The sequence below is a fragment of the Euprymna scolopes genome, chromosome 22 (assembly GCF_053919585.1).
Source record: "Euprymna scolopes isolate OS-2025 chromosome 22, ASM5391958v1, whole genome shotgun sequence".
NCBI classification, from domain to species: Eukaryota; Metazoa; Mollusca; class Cephalopoda; order Sepiida; family Sepiolidae; genus Euprymna; species Euprymna scolopes.
Window position 1 is genome coordinate 45,509,189 of NC_136503.1, and position 21,912 is coordinate 45,531,100.

Sequence of the window (21,912 nt, forward strand, 5' to 3'; positions counted from 1 at the left end):
GTTTTAGGCATAGATAGAGAGTGAGAGAACTCTCTGCAGAGTACCATGGGATTATTTCCCGGCAGACTACAACATGTCTGTTTTCAAGTCAATTTCAACAAATACTTGTTATTAACCGCTCCATAAGTAATTAAACTTTGTTCATTCCATTGATTATTTTCAATCATCTCATAATGTTTTCATTACTAACCTTTATCCTCGAGTAGCTTTTTACTTTGATAAGTGATGAAAAATTAGTAAAAAAAAAGAAGAAAAAAACGATATCCAGTAGTGAAATCGTCCGCAACTAATCACAACTATCAAATAGTGTCCAGATAAAGCAGAATAGTAGAGTAGTCAGAAATAGAAATATATGAATACTAGCAAAAGTACCCATCGTTGTCTGGGTTCAAAAACAGCCTACAGAAAATGGACTCTGATTTATGAAAGTATGATAGGTTATGAAAAGGAAGGGTTGTAAATTTGGGTTGAATTTGGGGGTATCAAAACCAAAGCAAAATATGATGAAAGTAAAAATAAAATAGATAAACCCCATAATTTATTATACCATACCTGTTCACACTGAAACACTTATCACAATATTCTGTGGATCTATATTAAAAAAACCTTGTTAAACTTTGTGACATATTTCCATTCTATGGAGGTCAGGCGCGAACGAACACCCCATAATTTTATTATACCATATTTCTTCAAACTGAAACATAATTATCAAAATATATTTACGCAGATAGATATGAAAAGTCTTTATTAAAGTTTGTGCCTATATCCATTCTATGGAGGCCAAGCGCGAACGCAGACCTCACAATTTTATTATACCATCCTTACTTAAGTTAAAACATACTTATCAAAGTATTATTATATACATCTATATCAAAAACACTTGTAAACGTTTTTTTTTTAACTTTTTAAATTTTTTATTTCCATACGTTGTGGACCAGGCGCGAACGCAGACCCCACAATTTTAATGAATCATCATTATGCCAGATCAAACATACCCATTCCTGTGTCTCGATACATCTTCTATCATTATATGTGATCAGTTTTCTATAATAGTCAACCATATAGGAGCCTATTCGTGACCAGACACACACACACACAGACGTTCAGCTTTTTATATATATATATATATATATATATATATATATATATATATATATATATATATATATATATATATATATGTGTGTGTGTGTGAAGGCAAAATAAACAAATAAATGACATCTGCAAAAAAGGCGATACATTTATTACTAGTGAGGATTGGCTCGGTTATAGATCTACTGACTCCAGACTCTGGGGTTCTGGTTTCGAATTGCACTAGGTTCAACCATGCTGATGAGTCGAATAACGGCTGTGAATAATATATATATATATATATACATATATATATATGTATATATTATTACCATTGTATGTATCTACATAAAATTTTATGCAAATATTTTCAGTATTTGCTTTGACAGTGCTCAATATGTAAATAGAGCTAGGTAGTAAGTTTTGAAAAATATATCGCAATTAAGCTACACAGATTTTCTGCGTTTCATCCTTTTGAGGATTCGTCAGGCTAAAAATATATGTGTTGGGATGATTAATCGGAATCTGAACTTTTTGGTGGATCGGAGTCAGAAAATGTTGTTCCAATGCCAAAACCGATTCTTTTAATTGTTTTTTTTTATTTGATTTTGTTTAAAACAAGACCTAACACTGCTGGTAGTAATGTTAAAATTATAAGTATTTATTCGTTTTAAACTATCAGTAAAACTAAAATCCATAGATCATCCCCCCCCCACCCACACACACACAATATTTGAAAAAAATATTTGCACTGTTAACATGTGTTTTTATGGTAATCGGCAAAAAAAAATAGCGACTTTGTTAAATATTTAGAGATTTATAAAGAATCGGAATCGGGAATTTAGTACAGAATCAGTATTTGTATAGGAATCGGGAAAAATACTGTAATCGTTCCATCATTAATGTACACACACACACACACACACACACACACACACACACACACACACACACACGAGTGTCATCACCTGTCAATAAGACCAAAGTAGTCGCTAGTGTTTTGTAGGGATATTTCATCTATCAAACTGTTACTCTAGTCTGATTTATTCATAGACACTCATTCGGAATCTAAACTTTATATTCTATTCACCAGAAGAGTGTCTCGACAAGTGTTCTTTTGATATTCAATGTTACGAAGGAAGCAGTAGTAGAACTAGCCTGAATTCCTCTTCATACGAAAAGCTTCTTGGAAAATGGAAGCAGTTGATTTTAAATTGGTGGATAATTTTCATCCATTTTTGTATGTGATTCTTATCAAATAAGTGTATGGCAATTACAAACAGCTGCAGCTGTACGATTCGTCTATACTTTTTAATTTCTTTCAAATTCGCTTTTCTAATTTGATTGCGAGCAAAAGTGTAGTATCGGTTCTAATACTACACTTCATCCTTTTTCTGTCCTCGATCAGTAAAAGGAGAAATTCTAAACTGAGGCAATTTTTTTAAAAATTTGGTCTTAATCAAAAGTGTCCCTTTTTGTGGGGGGAGCTGGATCTGCCCTCACATTAAAAAAACTCTTAAGTGTTGAGACATTATGTTAAATAAAGATGGCGGCAGTAAATCAAATCTATGAAGAATCAATGCAGTCACAATTTCGAGTGTTAAGTAATTCTTAGCAACAAAGATGGCGGCAAAGAATCAATGCAGTCCTGATCTTGAGTCATTTCGAGACAGAGGTCGACAACGAACTGATTGAATCCAAAAATCGACATTTTTTATAATAACTTTTGAAGCTTCTGATTGGTTGATTATCATAACTGTGGTTATAAAAACGATCGTTGAAATCATTGGAGTCATACCCTCATTATTAGGCGAAAACATTTTAGCAAAAACATTGTGTCTAACTCTGCCCTCGTGGGAAGACTAGAGACTTCAGGGGGTATAGCCAAAAGTCTGCTTTCGTTTTAGTTACTGTTTTAACATATATCAGCCTTTTGAGGTAATATAAAGCGATGCTTCTATTCAGTCTCGAGTGACAAGGGATATCCCTGTCGGGGCAGCTATGCTTGTAATTGTGAGGCAAGGGTTGCGCAATCACCAACCACACCTCTCCTAGACCGGTACTGTTTGAGTCCATTGGCAAGGAGAAGTCCAGGACGAGTGGAAACAATCCCGAGATAAATGGAGAGCACATACAGCACCTGGTCAGTATTAAATGGTCACCCATTTAATACTGACCAGGTTCAACATTGCTTGACTTCAGTGATCCAGCGGGAACCGGTGTGTCAACGTGATTATGCTGTAGGGTAATATTAATGTCGAAAAGCAATTCCTATTGTAAACAATTTATTGAACATAAGTTGCTGCTATACTCGAAGTACAGCCAAATGATATTGATAAATAATTGAATGCAATAGATCAGGTTAGATTTGCTCTTGACTTCATCGATTCCATAGTCTGAATCGATATCCATTGCACTAATCGCTCAAACATCAAAATAATGAATGTTTTTAGTGTTACTGTAGCCTCATACAGGGTCAGACAAGATGGCGATATATGTAATATTATGAAAAAATTTTAAAAGCCAAAATAAGTAAAACCGTTTTTGCTATACTGCAAAAAATTCCTAAATAGAACGAGAAATTAATAGAAATGTTTCTTGTCTACTTATTCAGATTCCTTTCTTGCTATCGGTACCAAGCGGACCAATAATTCAATTCAATAAATTTGGCAAAGAATAAGACAAGCATTCTTCAGTTGCTATTTAGAGAAAGGAAGGGCAGAAATTTTACACAGAAGAGGATACAGTAGCCCTGCACCTATTGTGCAATTTTGTCTTGAATTCCTGTATTGTTGGTGTATTTGCTACATCTCTTGGAAGTCTATTTCAAGATCCAGAGGTTCTGATTTAGAAAGCAGCCCTCCTCCATTTTAACCGGCATTGGTGGTCAAATAGTTTCTTGTAGTGTTCGCATAGACCTCTTTCTGGTGCAGGACTGAATAATAGGTGCCGAGATATATCATAATGCCTATTGAGGAGAGTGTAAAACAAAATGAAATCGTTGTGTAATCGTCAGTACTCTAGGAAGAAAAGAGTAGGCTTTTTGAGTGGGATTTCATAAGGCAGATTTGATATTCCCTGCACCAGTTCAATAGCCAATCTTTGAACTCTCTCCTGATACTGAGTATCACATCTATTATAATAAAGTTGTATTTCTGTCTGTTTGTTTGTTTGTTTGTTCACAATTTGATTAATATGTATAAAAGGTACACCGTTTCACAAATGAATTTTCATACTGAAAACGGACGCTTACACGCTATCATTCCAGTATGATTTCGATATATACTATTTATTCTAAGGGGATCTACATTCAAGGAGTAGCCTCATTTGCATATTATATTAATGAAAATCTATTTTAATAATTAGTACCATGTTCTTAGTTGCTTGTTGGAATAGAATTGTCTTCATTGTTCTATTTAGAAATATAGTTATAAAGTTGATTTATTTAATTTATTTTTAATTTAATTTATATTTAATTCAATTTATTTTCAATTATTATTAGCTTACACCATTTGTCTTTAAAAATGGAAGTAAGATTATTTATTTAAGCTGTGCAAGTTATTTCTCCTTTAAGTTATTTCCTGTTTAATTTTCATGGACAAAAGTTGATGTATTTCATATTTCAATAAATCCAACATGTGGTCCACTTTCAGAAAAATTGTAAGAATTTAGGATATTCGGTGTATCTTAAATAGTATGTGACCTAAACTCTTCACCTGCCTGTATTTTTCAACCTGGTAACGCAGGGTGTACAGAGCTAGTATTAAATATGGAGCAGAAGCCTAAACACCATACTCTAACAGTGGTCTAATGAGAGGGAGACATAAAGAGGGAGAAATATTTCAGGAGTGAGTTTGCAGAATAAAGGTCACATGTTACTGCAAGGGAGTAAGGGTATCATCAAGTTGCGAAAAGGAATTCCTTAGCATATATCTTTTGTTTACCAACAATGTAGTGTAGCATTAATCTTTATTGATCCCTAGCTATGCAACAAACGAATATTATACTACTTATTTGCTGCACCTTATTATGACAAAGGTTAATACAAAATTTCAGGCAGATCGGTCCAGTAGTTTCCGAGAAAAAGTGGAGCAAACAGGCAGACAGACAGACAGACAGGCAAACTAAAAGAAATTTAACATAGATTATCTGAGAGAGAAAGGCGTACCTTGTTTTGTATGAAAAATATAGAGTATTTCACTTACAATAGAAGGATTGAAATAGGAAACAATAATAATGACACTACAAAAATATGTGTCCTATAAAATATGTTTCTGGTGTATATAGGTGACAGCGGTATAAGATTTATGTGTGAGAGGGAAAATTTCTACGGCTATGAAAAATAAAAATATTGAGCAGGAATAAATATTAAAATTAAAGAAAGTGATAAAAACTAAAATTTTGTTTTCTAACAACATGGACCATATGTGCCACAAATCACTAACTAAAAAGATTTATGTATGTGTCTTTTGTTACCAAAGCTATTGAGCACCAATTTTAATTTTAGTTATATATATTAGCAGGGAGATCCGACGTTGTCTGGGATTGAATAAGGATCAACAAATGTTTCACCAGCCTCCTACATTTTTATTGTCATCGAAATCAATGAAATCCTCCATGTTTTAATCAAATCGATTGATTGCCTGTTCTAGTTAGGGCTTGCAGTGTACCGGGAAGAAGCTTCATGCCTCCCCGCAGTCCACAATAAATTGTAGTCTACATCGCATTGTAGAGAATCTACTGTTGATTTTATAAAATTTCCTGTAAATAATGGCTGTACTTAAAATTTAAAATACGAAAATCAAATATCATGGTTCAATTGTGCTCTAAAAACAAACATTCATTTCAAACGCACCCCTGTCTTACAAAAAGAATTTACAGTTTATTTTATAGGCTGTGCTTTTCTGCTTGTCCTGCGATAAAATTTATCAAAGGCACTTGTGATGTTAGGTTGTATAACAGTGTTAACTTTGGTCAAAATCAGACTTCCTTCTTTAATCAGATTTTTTCGATTATTGATTTTCGATACTTATCAGATGCATTCCGATACAAAACCTACGTAAACACACTTCCAAACACATGAAGTACCTACGTGTAAAATTTTAAAAAAATATATTCGGCCCAGCCGTTTTTTAGTCCATGGAGAACGAATTCACACACACACACACACACACACACACACACACACACAACTTTCTTCAGGTGCATCTTGTCAAACAATGGAATCTTTATGTGGAACTCAGGAATCTGAGGATTCATGGCACGACGGATAAAAATGCTAAGTATAATCAGTTCTTCTGGTTGTTAAAGGTTCAATGTTCAGTGCGGGCGATCTTAATAATACAATTAAAAATTACTTAAGACTTCTACCTGGTCATGGCTAACAGGAGGAGAACAATCAATCCTTGAGGATTAAATAAAGGGTTCTATACGAAATTCTGTACAGATTCCCAAGTTTGACATAAAGATCCTAGAGTACGACAAGATGTACTAGAGGAAGTCAGAGATTACACGGGCTTAAATGTGATATAAATATCGAAGAGGGTGATGATAGCTAATTGGTTAACGACATGGGCTTAAAATTCAGGTGTTCCAAGTTTGAATCCAGTTCGTTCCACGGAAACACTTTCATCAAATCCACACTTAACCATGCGTCTAACCTCCTGGAGAGGAGGTAAGTAAAATAAAATCCAATATGAGTACAGTAGTCCGAATTTTCGAAACAATACAAATGTTGGTGTACGCTTTTATCAATAACAAGTTGATAAAAAAATGTATAACCACCATACAGTAACTCCAGGAATTCTTTTGCGATTATCGTTCATCGAGAATTAGATTTTTATTAAGCATTTGTCTAGAATCTTCTGGTTATGTTTTACTGCTATTCTAAAAAGAATAAAGATAGTTTGTGTAATGCCACACCCTCCCCAGAAAATGATGAACCAATGGTGAATATTACATTGCATACAGCATTGAGTGAAACATGATCTCTGCTGTGCATTATAACCCCCGCCTCTCTCCCCACCACTCCTAACTCTTTTTTGCATGAACTAATTTCAAGTATTTCCCGCTTTTCATTGATTATTACTGTCAATTAGTTCTCGAAATGTATTTTGCAATCTTATGGCGTATTGATCACTACGCACCTCCCCTTCTCCTCTCCCTCTCCCCCCCCCTTTTTTTCCTTTCATTAATGAAATTCATAGAAAGACAAGAAATCCCACAAGAAGCAATTTTTGAGGAATAAAATTACATATTCCTTTCCGGAGTGGAGGATCCCGGATGTAGAATGATTAATGAATCTTTGAGGTCAGCTATAATCCTAGATACAGCACAATCATATGGATACGGTACAATCATGTTGACATCAGATCACAGAAGTTAAGCAATGGTGAGCCTGGCCAGTACCAGATGGGTGACCACTTGGAAAAGCTAGGTGCTGCATGTACTGCACCAAATCGTAAACATTTCCAGGTTGGTATCTGGGGGCGTGTTTAGCCCACAAAAGAGGGATGATACACCCCCCCACCCCCGAATCAAGACAAAAATCAACAGGAAACTACTGTCTTTACTTGTCTTCCTGAGATTATCATGGCTCTACAATTTGGAGAGTCCTGGTCGGCGACGCTGTTAAAAACAAAATAGCAGGGCCACTGTATGCATCCATAATCCTATATAGATGTTTGTAAAAAAAAAAATTGTTTAATTCATCATTTTCAATCCTCTCATAATATTTTTCATCATTCAGTTGACAATCCATTCATTTCATTAACCCTTATCCATGAGTCATTATTTGCCTTGATAAATTATAAGTAAAAAAAAATCTATGCCCATTCATCATTTTCAATCCGATCCCTGAGTGGCTTTTGGCCTTCATAAGTATGCTCGAAATGTATAATAATAATTATCCTTTTGAGCTATACATTTTGAGTTAGCTTGCTGCATTCACTGATGATATGGCTTAGTTTCGTCTCTTTGTCCTCATTAATAATAATTGAAATAAAAAATTTGATTGCTTGGACGTAGTATATATTTGAAAGATTGAATTTCAAATAGTTGATATGAAAATTTTAGCGAATTTTGAACATTACTTAATGTTCAAGGAATTAGATGGGGCCCTTAATTTCACTATAGAAAATGACCAGAATAAACTTCTAGCTAAGGAAATGGAATGCTATTATTATTTAGATGAATAAAATAGTGTAACCCGGATATAAGAGAGCTGAATATTAAAAAAAAAAAAAAAAACGGATATCAGAGAGATTTTCTCTGGTCCCAAATTAAAGCCTGTGTTAATGTACGGTGTACCCCGGATATAAGAGACCAGAATAGAAGAAGAAGAAGAAGAAGAAGAAGAAGAAGAAGAAGAAGAAGAAAAATAAGAAAGATTTTCTCTTGTCCCAAATCAGAGCCTGTGTTAATGTACAGAGTAACCCAGATATAAGAACCTCGATTATGTGTAGCCCGGATATAAGAGAGTTGTAGGAGCCTGATAAGAAGCCTCTTATATCGGGCTACACTGTATATTTGAAGTTGGAATTGTTGTTGTCACATTTTTTTTCTCTCAGACAAAAAATATTGGAGATTATCCGAATTTATTGCTAAGGAGAGATGGGGGATAATGTATTTTTTATTGGTTCTAATGTGTTAAATGTTTTTATATATCAACCCAACATATCTGCATCAGCTTATCAATGAATAATGGTAATCTCTTTAATATTTGTACCCATTGATATTCCACCTAGTTAAAAGTGTTGTTCTTATTTCTCATTTTGCTGTTTCCTTAGATTCTTGCTCCTCTAAATTTGATTCCAATTTTTCTAATCTTTTTTTCCAGGTTTTTTCGATTCTTTCTAGAGGTCATAAAATTATTGTTATTATCATATTTACTTAAACTTTGAATCTGGTTCAACTTCACGCTGCGATTGGCTGGGATAACAAAGTCTACTATTTGCCAGGTTCTTTAGTTCTTGTTGATTATTATCAGGTCTGAGCTTCTAGCTTTGCAGAGCTTCCGGTGGACTACCTTCTCAACCCAGTTATATACAGTTTGAGCTAGCTTGCTGCATTCAATGATGATATGGTTTGCTGTTTCGTCTCTTTGTCCACAGACTATTTGCTGTTTTTTTTTTAGGTCTGATCTATCTTAATTACTATATAGTTGGTTATAAGTGCATTTTTGTTTGTTTGGAGTTTTTAAGACATTTGTCAAATACATCTTACTCTACAGATCAGCCTCTTCGGACACTAAATGTTGCTCAATCTAAGAAACTTGATGGATCGTGCATCAACATTCTATGTGTCATCTACAACATATCGTTGTAAGATCACGTAATAAACAAAATGCTGTATGGCTACCTTCCATGCATATCTGCAATTATTCAATGCTAACTTTTTCACTGGCTGGGCATGTATCTCGACACAACAAACATGCTAGAAAAATGGTGCTGAGAACCCCAGAGTTCAAGCTGCAGCCTGTCAAGTTTCCATTTTTTGTTTCAATCTTGACACCTTAGCAGCTATTTTTACGGCTAAAAATCAAATCGATTTTGTTCCAGATGTTTAAATTCCCCATATATCAAGTTTCAAGTCTATAGATCAGAATTGACTGAGGAGTTTGGTAACCTTTTCTCACAAAGGCAGACATGGTCACTTTCATATTTGTATAAACATATATACATTAGAGAGTTTTATTGGAATGGTGAGATACGTTGGCATCAGGGTTTTTTTGTTTTATTCTTAATCTTAATGATTAAGTAGCTAGGCTAATTTGTAATATAAAATTGGGTATTATGTAGGAATCCTCTCGGCTTAATTATCTCTCTGTTCACGAGGGGGTATTTTTTTTCAAATCTGATTTTTAACTAGTGAGACCAGTAAAACGTAAATCGTTTGTCGTATGTCTTTATATTAGAAACTGTTAGGCTATTGGTGGTATTTTTTTAAATTTTTTTTTTTACTAGGGAGTCACTACTTATCAAAATCCGAAGGTTACTCAAGGATAAGGATTAATGAATGTAAGATGGAAGCTTAGTAATTGTTAATGTTGTAAATTGGGGAGAATTTGGATTATTTAAGGTGACGGCTCAACAAGAACAGTGGACTTGAAGGCTACCATATTTTAATCGGTTGGGAAGCAAGTCAGTGGACCAGTGTTCCACAGGTGAGCAGTTCTACGAAAGAAGCTTTGTTCACAGAATCTGCGTTTAAATTTAGGCAGATAGAGAGTGGGAGAAATTGTTGATAGTGGTTGTAGCTATTTTAGTATTATAATTTAATATTATTTCAAATTCAAGAACCTGTGAGATATTTCACATCCATAATAGACAAAAATTATTTTAGTCATATGTGGTTACATTATTGGACAGTTTTCGTTGCTAGTGTCTGTTTGTTCAAAACGCTGTCCAGTCCTAAAATATACGTATTATATTTTAATAAATACAGAGACTGAGACATGTGCCTGCGAGTATTATATTTTATTCGAATCGTTCACTTCTTATAAGTAAAAAAAAAAATTTCTCTAGTTGAGATCGAAACCAAAACTGAAAGACAGTGAGTCAAGTACGATAACCATTAGACTAGCTTCACAGATGTTTACAAAGTGTCTTCAAACCTACTTATCTAAATAAATAAAATGAACTCATTTTTTCCCGTCTGATTTTGACATTAATAGGATTAAAAATCAAGATATTTCATGCAAATATAATATGCACAAACGGCAGAACAATATCTGAGGTGTGTTATAGGCTTATTATTTCTCAAATTCCTCGATAATCTTAGATTTCTATACTTTTTCTGCTGAAAAGTTACGGCCAAAATCGGTTAAGATCAATGGAAGTGGTAAAATATTTTCTCTCTAATAAATTCCTCCTCCCCCTGCCACCACTTAACACCGTTTGGGGATCGTTCACAAGGAACAGTTGAGAAGAGAACACCGGTTTGGCTTCGTAGTTCTTTCATGTGAAGTTATTTAAAATCACTAAACTAAGCTGCAGTGCTCTGTGGCGTAGTGGTTAGCGTGCTGGACAATTCACATTATATTTTCACGTTCGCGCCGACCTACCGTAGTCGTTTTTTTTTTTTTTTTTTCCTAAACAACTGGAATGGACTTTTCTTGGTGGCCGAACTGTTAACGTTGCAGATGTTTGTTTTTTTGTTTTTTTTTCACACTTTATTTTCCTACTTTTACTCATGACTCCGGGTTTGATCCTTCCTACTTACCTACCATAACATTTTTTAAAACTCCCCCCCCCCCGTCCCGGAAACAAACACTCGGGCAACGCCGGGTACCCCCGCTAGTACTTAATATAAAGAAGCTGTCATGTTTCATGCGCAGTTATAAAACAGCTGACAAACAGATAAACATTCGATGACCCCCACATACCATTTTTTTTTTCATTTTGAGCCCTTGATAGCACTTTTTTCTGGATGAAAACCGATTAAAAAGTTTTCCACGTGCTTGAATACTTTATATACAAAATTTTAAGTTTGTAGACCAAAAATTCGTTGAGTATATAGGTTGAGAAGTGTCCTCACACAAACACACTCTCATTTTTATATATATGAAGAAAACGGGTCACCTGCTTGTAACAAATTTTTAAAAAATATATGTTTATTATTAGATACGTAGGTACGGCACAATCACGTTGATACACTGGTTCTCGACAGATCACCGAAGTTAAGCAACGTTGAGCCTGGCCAGTACCAGATGGATGACTATTTGGGAAGGCTAGGCGCTGTATGTACCTTCTGGGAAGGTTGGGCGTGGAGCCATCATCCTCATCCTGTAAAAAGAACTCCTCACTACAAAAACATCTACAAAAAGTTGTAGATGGCCTATGCCCCTCCAGGGGCTCAAGGGCTATGGATTAGATACATAGGCCACTACACAAAATCATTTTTTGAAAATTTTGACTTAACAAATTTTCTTAAATACGGAATGTTGGCCAGTGAGTGTTAAAGATACATGTTGCATGGAGAGATAATGTAGGTGTAATCTGAGTTTTAAAGACATGCTTGGGACCGATGACCTCAGAGAGAGAGATTAAATCTGGATAGTATAGAAGAGGAGACTTCATTGGTTTGGTCGCATTGAATAGTATGAATAAGAGTTTTGAGTTAGTAAATGTAAAATAGTTGAGGTAGCAGATTCCATTAACAGAGGAATGAAAGCATATGAAGAAATGATAAGAATGAACTTGAGAGATAATTAAAGACTTGGCCAGAGATAGCTTAATATAGAAGTCAATTTCTAAAAGTCGTCCAACACATGCCGACATGTAAAACAGATGATGATCATCATCATCATTGTTGTTGTTCTTGAGCATCATTCATTTCGTATAAATCAGAAGATTATTGTTGGCATCCGTTTCTCTGATATCTTTCTAGTTAGAATTCTTTCTAGAAAGACATCGGAAACTTACGGGGGGGGGAGGGAATCATGTGAAGGTCACCAACATTCCTAAGTGAAAGTGCTTCTGTGGAATGAAATGAATTTGATCTTGGTACAACTAGGTTGTCATTCTGTGTTGTTAACCAATTGGCCACTGTCACTTTGATGATGATGACGATTTGTGGACCATCGTCTCCTACGAAAACATTTTGGGTGGAGCAATTTTAAAATGTAATTGATTTTCTTTATGATATTTTTTAATACAAATATTTTGTTGTTTTCATAAAGTCTACATATTTTTCTTGGCAAAAGAAACTGATGAGTTCAAATTCTTGAGAAATTTTGTATAAAAAAAAGCTTGTATATATATATATTTTTTTTTTGTTTCAAATTTTTCTGCAACCTGCTACTTTTAAAATGAACACGTCATGAGTAATTTGTTTGAATAAACACAGCCAACGTCTGGTACATGTGTTCAATAGCTGTAATTTCACAATCGATTGACTAAAGAAAGTCAATTTGAACAAGTTTTCTTTTTAATCCTCCAAATTTCTTTATAATTTATTTTACTCACTCGTCATCTTTCACAAAAAAATAATACAAATTGTGTGTCTTTTTGGGAATCAATTTTGTTTCACACCCAAATATAATTTTTATTTGATCAATGTTTTTATTGGATTTATTGATTATTTTTTCAACTTTTCATATAATTGGGTTTCAAATATTTTTTTTTTGTTTGTTTGTTATTGTTTCATTTTGTTTCTTAAATAATTCAATTAAATTGAAGACAATTTTGATTTTTTTTTTTTAATTAGGGTTTCTACATGCTTCCTTGAACTTAGATAATACAAAACCAATTACTAGTTTGAGAGCTTTTTATTACTAAGAAGAGGAAACTCCTCCATTTTGGGTTTTACCACAGTTGAAATCAATGACTCTCACCTTGATGAAGTCCATTGTTTTGACAAGCTCCTAGTATTGACTTTCCCTTCAGATTTAAAATATAAGACTCAAATCCAAATTTATTTCTAAGGTTGCTCGGAAAATAGTTGGATCATTCTACCATTTTAGAAAATGCCCAAGTCTTGATACAATCATCTACTTAAATAAAAGTTAGATACATTCTAAGATAGAGTACTACTGCCACATCGGGGGGGGGGGGCACACAGACTACTCCTTCTTGCCTTGACAGAGTAGGAAATCAACTTTGCAAATCTTGTGATCTCTTTTATTCTCTTCAGCCCCTTTCGTTGTAAGACAGTCACAATAAGAACTTGTTTTATTACCACTAATAAAAAAGAGCTTTACTTTCTTCTTCAGAAAGATTCCCGAGTTTGACATGCTGCACCTGGCAAAGGTCAGAGGTTAAATTGACCGAAACACTGTGAGAATAACACTTGAGATGAGAACAATAATCCGAATAATCCAAATAATACAAATTACCAATTCTCAGCTAAAAAAAAAAAAAAATTCAGAAATAGAAATTTCGATTTATAGTCATTTTAAAGAAATGCAGGTTAATTTATAAATAAGTTAGTTTTTTCTTACAATTTATACTTACATTTGTAGACTTACTGTCAGAATAAGTGTACTTTTATAGAGTTTCAAACCATTCCAGATTTAAAATGGAAGACTTGTATCCAATCTGTTGCTAAAGTCGCTGATAAAATAGTTGGATCATTCCACTGATCCAGTAAACACATGTCTTCTGTTGTAATCCTCTACTTATATAAGAGCCAAATGCGTCATAAGTTGGTATACTACTGTGACATCTGAGAAGATGCTACACAGAGCACTCTAATGGTGGAATGAGCTCTTCATTTTTTGACAACCCTTTTTTTTTTTCACAGATGAGACGTTGCCAGTCTCTATTTAATTGCCTCCACACAATGGCAGACTTAGATACAAAGTCCAACTTCCAAAAAAGCACTTTTTATTGGGACGAAAATAAAACTTTCTTTAGTCTACAAGGATTTATCTATCGACTTTAATCTGTTGCTTGGGTTATTGGAAATATTATTATTAATAATATTTGCATCCTTTTTGTTTATCTTTATATCAGCTTCATATGCACTTGTGTTATTTATTTATTTGTGCATGGACTGTTATCCTCATCTTCATAGTTGTTCTTGTTTCAACACGTTTCGACCGACTCATCTTCTACCTTTCTTCAGGGACCATATCGAAGTGGATAGAGGCGTTGAATCTCTCCGGTTCCAGGTGAGAACTGCCTGAAGATAGCAATTTCAATCCTACCCAAAGCAAACCAGAGGATTAGTTGTCAAAAACGTGGTGAGACAACAAGAACTATAGAAAACAGGAATTATTGGGGATACGGTTAAGACACTCAGTATTTTTATTGTCACGGTTAATCACCTGAACAAAGCCAGAGGATAAGTTGGCCGAAACGTGGTAAAACAATAACAGCTATGGGGATGAGGATAACAATCTGCAAATAAATAAATAAATAAATACCCAAAGGATTCCAATAAAAAATATTATATAATAGTTGTGTTATGTTATGAATTATTATTAATATGTTATGGATTATTATTAATATGTTATTAATTATTATTAATATGTTATGAATTATTATTAATGTTATTAATTATTATTAATATATGTTATTAATCATTATTAATATATGTTATTAATTATTATTAATATATGTTATTAATTATTATTAATACATGTTATTAATTATTATTAATATATGTTATTAATTATTATTAATACATGTTCTTAATTATTATTAATATGCTATTAATTATTAATACATGTTATTAATTATTATTAATACATGTTATTAATAATTATTATTAATACATGTTATTAATAATTATTATTAATACATGTTATTAATTATTATTGATGCATGTTATTAATTATTATTAATACATGTTATTAATTATTATTAATACATGTTATTAATTATTATTAATACATGTTATTAATTATTATTAATATGCTATTAATTATTAATACATGTTATTAATTATTATTAATACATGTTATTTATTATTATTAATGCATGTTCTTAATTATTATTAATATGCTATTAATTATTAATACATGTCATGAATAATATTTACATCTTTTTTGTTCAATCTTCTTATCAGCTTATGACCTCTCCATATATTATTCTTTTCAGAACGTGGTTCCACTCCGACAGAACATGTTCCTCCCTGGAAATTCTGGCGGCGTTTGTCGTCCAAACGCCACAATTCGAGCAACAAAAAATATGGAGACAGAGTCGAGATTTCAGACGGCTTGCTAGCTGGACACTCTGATGGACGCAGTCGACGTGAATGCATCGTGAAGGAACCGAGCAGAAACTCTCATGGAGAAGAAGAGGATGACTTGCTTGAAGACTTGCCTGACGTCCTTGACACAAACGCTCTTCGAAGATCTCAGTCAGTGAAGCCGCCACCAAAACCGCCTCGACTTTTTCTGATGCGTTCTTCCTCCATCAATCATCGCAATACGCAGGCTCTAACCTCATCACGGAATTCATTTGTTATGAGTCCCAACAAACGGAACTCAAAAGATGAAGAGTTTATAAAGTTTCCAATTAATATCGAGAATGGAAAATTTCTAACGGAAACCACCCAAAAGAGGTCTCTGTATTGCATCAAAGATGAGGGGGCAGAATCTGTCAATAAGGTGGAGCCTGATGTGACCACTAAAACTAAATCTGAAGGAAAAAGCATTAAGTATTCAGCAAACGGTAATCCGATGAGAATCAAGATGGATACGTCAGGTCAAACGCATCGGCAACGCGAAGCAATCACCAAGCAGAGTGCTGTTCTTAACTGCTTGTCTGAATTGCTATGCCAACGGCTGAAACCAACTGAGCTCATCGAAGAGATGTATAACAAACACGTTATTACAAGTGGCGACTTGCAAGCCTTCCGCGGTCATCCTGATCACCGATTAGTGTGTGAGAGCCTCATCACCACAGTGTCCAGAGGAGATGACCAACAGTTTGCAGCATTTTGCCAGGTGCTGCGGAACACAGACTCTTACCAGGATGTGTCTGAAATGCTGGATGCCATGACCAAAATCTCATTCATGATATCGGAGATCAATGCCATGGATGATGAGGAGAATAATATCCTGGCCGAGGAGAAGACCATGAAATTTGATGTCGGATTTTATGATGAGGCTGCACATCTTCTGAAGCCAATAATTGAGTTGGATCGTATAAAAACATTAAATGGGAAGCGAGGTATTGGACTGCGACCGCCTGACACTCGCTTTTCCCAAATCTCGACCTCTTCTGCGACAGAGGGTTCGTTACACAACACTTGTGGACAAGATGAGAAATCTTCGCTTCTTCCAATGATGACGGTCAGCATTTTAGGTCATAATCTGAAAGGAGATCGCACCAAGGTTCTTGCTGATGTGTTGCGGACATACAACTGCATTTTGGAATTGTGTTTGGGGAAAACACAACTGACCAGTTCCGATATTGGAATACTGTCAATTCCGTTACAAAAAAATAACAGTTTAACTGTCTTAGATGTCCGGTTGAATCCGATTGGCAATGAAGGCGCTTGCATGTTGGGGAACGCTCTGGAACACAACAATACTTTGAGACAGTTGAATCTTTCGTCGACGGGTAAGTAAAACAAATATTTATTTAATTAGAGAAACGCTGATTGATGGCGTATGAAAAACAGTTATAAAAATTATGCTTTACTAGCGACAATAACCGTATCTCAACGGGTTCACGTGCTATTAATGTTTGTTTACATTTTGCTGAAAATCGTATAAGTTTGTTATTGATTGAAATTTGAAAGTGAACACAGAATGATGAAATTCATAGACATTAAGTACGCAATCCATCAATGTTTAAAACTTTAAAGGCAATCTTGACAATCGTAGGTTGAATACAAAACATGGGTGCCCGAAGCTGACGTTACTTGGGATATTAAAAATGCGAAATCCGGATATATGAAACGAAATACGTTTTTATAGTTTTTGGATGCCAAAAAAAAAAAAAAAAGAAGAAGACTTTTGCGTTTTTTTTTTTTCTTTTTTCTGACTTTTTAGGCCAAATCTTTTTTAAGAGATTTGTTCATTTAACGAGAATTTTAATAAAACGATGAAAATTTATTTAAAATTAAAATAGAATCATAAGAAAATACCCGTAACTTTTTTTTTTACCAACAAAAATGCTCATACGGAGCTATCCACCCTCAGATATATATTAAGCGTCAATTTAAATTAAAATTCTTGTGAAATATTATTTTAATTATTTTTAATTCTTAGTTAAAACTCAAAATTTAATTTAGTTTATTTCAATGTAAGTTGTAACTAACTATGAAATACGAAAACGAACACACACATCCAAAAATACGAAACCACTAAATTAATCGTGACAATCACTTGTAACCCCAAGACCAATTCTAACAACCACGTACTTAACCGAAAGCAACAACAAGTCTTGTAAATAATGTTTCGGGTTTGTATTACTGTACAGATAGATTCGAAAAAGTTGTCAAAAAACAAATATATAACAAATAAATGTTATCAAAGGCAAGATAAGTTACTTTTCTACCAAACTGGATATAATTCACGTGCTTTTATTCAATTTAACATGTTTATTCAGCTTGAAAAACATGCAGTGTTTACCGATGTATTGGAAAATTCAAAATGGCGGCCGACTCTCTCTTAAACACGGTAAGTTCGGGAAAAGGTCTTATAAATAATAAACTAGACAAAATACTGTTAGAAATTCGCTCAATATATATTACCGTGACATAGGTTGACATATATTCGGTGTTTTTTAATAGTATTTTGTCTAGTATATTATTTATAAGACCTTTTCCCGAACTTACCCTGTTTAAGAGAGAGTCGGCCGCCATTTGGAATTTTCCAATACATCGGTAAACACTGCATGTTTTTCGAGCTGAATAAATATGTTACATTGAATAAAAACACAAAAAATGTATCCAGTTTGGTAGAAAAGTAACTTATCATGCCTTTGATAACATTTATTTGTTATATATTTGTTTTTTTACAACTTTTTCGAATCTATGTGTACAGTAATACAAACCCGATGTTTCTAACTATGGTTTTAAAGTGCTAATCGTCAGTAACACCTTAAAAGGTATATTAAAGTACAATGGAACCTCTAGATACGAAATTAATTGGTTCCTACTTGACATTCGTGTCTTGAAATTTTCGTATCTTGAAAGAAGTTTTGCACGTAAATCGTCTAATCCGTTCCGAGCCTTATGAAAACACTGATTAAATTTTATAATAAGGATAAAACCTGAATGGAATAAGAGCTAAATAGTATCTAACTAAACCGTTAATACTTGTTAATAAAGTAGATATAATGCAATAATATTTTTTTTTTTAATTTTAATAATGCAATAATAATTTTTTTTTAATTTTAATAATGCAATAATAATTTTTTTAAATTTTAATAATGCAATAATAATTTGTTTTTAATTTTAATAATGCAATAATAATTTTTTTTAATTTTAATACGGAAATGTGGAATCTTACCTTTCGAGTGAGGCAATGTCCGAACTTTACAAAACACTTGAAATTAATTTTTAATTTTTTTTTAGTTTTTAAGGCTCGAACCCATAACGCGAAGGCAGAAAAGAAAGTGAAAGAAAATCTGACGTCTTATTGCTACTCCATGACGCGACCGGAAGTTCGGAACACTAAAATTAGGCAAAGTCAATCCAACCGATACGATGACTTGCAAAAATGGCTCGCAAAAAATCGACCCCTCCTTGTAGAAAACTGCCCAGTTCAGAGTGAAGGATTAATGTTTTTGTCCAATTTTTCGATATTTGTCGTCCGAGACGACGAGCTTAAAAATGATGCCGATCTTGTGAAAATCCGTAGCCTCTGTCGAAAGTTTTAGGCAGAGATACAAATATACATACATACATACATTTAAACAGACAGGTGATATTTATATAATAGATTATCGTCACTTAACACTTAACTTTACGAAACACGAAACACGAAATGGATTATTTTATTTTTTTACAGTTAATTTATGATTTCTAATAAAATAATAACAAACTCGCCTACACTTTACAAAAATTTCCCAGGGTGTATGATAAAAATTAAAACAGAAACTTTTTCCTCAATCTATATTCTTCAAATGTTTATTGTAATGTTTACATAAACTTTTTTTATTTTCCAAATAATTATAATTTATGAGTGGGTAAGTAAGAAAAATAAATAAATTCAAGTCGAAGGAAAAATGTTTTCCAGATTAAAAAAAAAAACAATACAAGCATTTCCAGGAAATTACAAACAAATTTTTTTTAATCGAATGAAACCCCGATTTTTTAAAAATTTTCAAAGAATTAACTGTCTGAAAATTGCCTTTCTGTCACTCATATCTTTCGTATCTTGAATTTTTTTTCCTATGCAGGGACAAAAAAATTTTCACATCGCGTTTCGTAAGTTGAGAATTCCGTAAGCAGTCTTTCGTATCTAAAGGTTCCACTGTATCTAAAAAAAAATGTCTGAATTTAGAACAAGTAATTCGACTTTTCCCATTGATGATTTGATAAATTTATTTAATTTTTTTTTTTTTACTTTTATATTATGTTTTCACTGTTAACATATTGATTTCTATAACATACAAACATTGAATTTTACAGAGAGAGAGAGAAAAAAAAAAAGACAGACATATATACATAAAAAAGTATATATGGCCTACATCGACTTAAGATGTTTTCTACACTAAGCGAGAAATTTTCGTCTGTATTGTTACAAAACATTAAGAAAACAATTGTACATTTTACTTTATAAAATTGGTTACTTACCAGGTAGTTCATTATTTCATCTTTTTGCAGACAAATGATAGGGAATTAAATACTAGTAAAATTTTAATGTGTGAAATAATTAAGAAATAATTTATGTTTACTATCTGCTATATAAATAAAGGCAATATATGACGGCTTTCTTAGAAAGCAATCAGTCCAAGCGCTATAAAAACTCTGAAGTCCAAGGCAGGAAAAGTTTTTACAGACAAATCTAAACAACTTGACAGATGGGTGGAACTGGAACACTACTCTGAGCTCTATTCAACAGAAAACAAAATAAACCAGATCGTCCTCGATAGCATCCCACACTATGCACAATTAAATGAGCTGGACATACCACCTACCATCGATGATGTCTTGTAGGCGATTGACAAACTCCCACCGGGAAGACTCCAGGTACTGATTCCATCTCAGGCAAATTGATCAAGAGTGGCAAGTCCTCTCTCCTCAATCCTCAAGCTATTATTGTTATGTTGTTGGGAAGAAGGCACTGTTTCCCAGGACATAAGAAATGTAAATATAGCCACATTATACAAGAATAAAGGGGATCGCAGGGGTATCTCGCTACTGAGTATTCTTGGCAAACTGTTTGCTCACATCATTCTGATAAGACCGCAAGTTCTCGCTGAGAGAATATATCCTGAATCACAGTGTGGCTTTCGCTCCTAATGTTCCACCATTGACATGATCCTCTCATTATGCCAACTCCAGAATTGCAGAGAACAAGACAGACCATTGTAACTTGCCTTCGTTGACATTACTAAAGCATTCGACCTAGTCAGTAGAGATGGGCTATTAAAGATACTGCTTTTCAGTGGCTGTCCTCCCAAACTGCTGAACCTTATAGAGTCATTTCATGATGGTATGTTGAGCACTGTGCAATTCAACGGAGACACCTTTGCTGAGTTTGGTGTAAAAGGCGGTGTCAAACAGGGATGTGTGCTTGTCCCTACGCTATTTGGCATTTTCTTTTCTCTGCTCCTGAGACATGCTTTCAATTCATCAGAAGACGGAGTTTACCTTCATTCCAGATTGGATGACTGCATCTTCATCATCAACCACCTTCAGTTCAGAACCAAAGTAAGGCAAATTACCATCAGGGATCTACAGTTTGCTGCTGATGTGATGGTAGCATCTCACACTGAAGATTTCAAAGATTCATGGACAGGTTTTCCAACTTGTGAAGAATTCAGCCTCACCTGAAGAAAACCCAGATCATGAAGCAAGCTATCTCATTATCTTCCATCATCATTAGCAGTGCTTAGACAAGTTACCATCAAGTTCCTACTGTTTACTGATGATGCAGTGGCAGCATCTCACACTGAAGAAGGATTTCAAAGACTCATGGACGAGTTTTTCAACGCTTGTAAAGAATTCAGCCTCACCATCGGCCTAAGGAAAACCTACGTCATGAGCCAAAGAACCCCATCATCTCCCATTATCACTATAAATGGGCAGTGCTTAGACGTAGTCCATCAATTCCAATATCTCAGGTCTACAGTCTCAGACAACCTATCTCTTGATGTAGAACTCAACAAGCACACTGGAAAGGCATCTACCATTCTTGCATTCAGGTGTGGGTTTGGTTGGTTGTTTTTGTTTTATGGTATATCAACCCTTTTCAGGTTATTTAATACCGAA

At 33.9% G+C, this 21,912-nt stretch overlaps 1 protein-coding gene across 5 annotated transcripts in view; it reads left to right on the plus strand.

The window, feature by feature from the left end:
- LOC145243394 (uncharacterized) overlaps nt 1-21,912 on the plus strand; it is a 285,527-nt gene that overhangs the window by 255,358 nt on the left and 8,257 nt on the right. For all 5 annotated transcript variants that reach the window (XM_080106237.1, XM_080106238.1, XM_080106239.1 and 2 more), the window contains one exon: nt 15,615-17,084. In XM_080106237.1, coding sequence (XP_079962363.1) covers nt 15,615-17,084 — 1,470 coding nt within the window. The remainder of the gene's footprint in view (nt 1-15,614; nt 17,085-21,912) is intronic.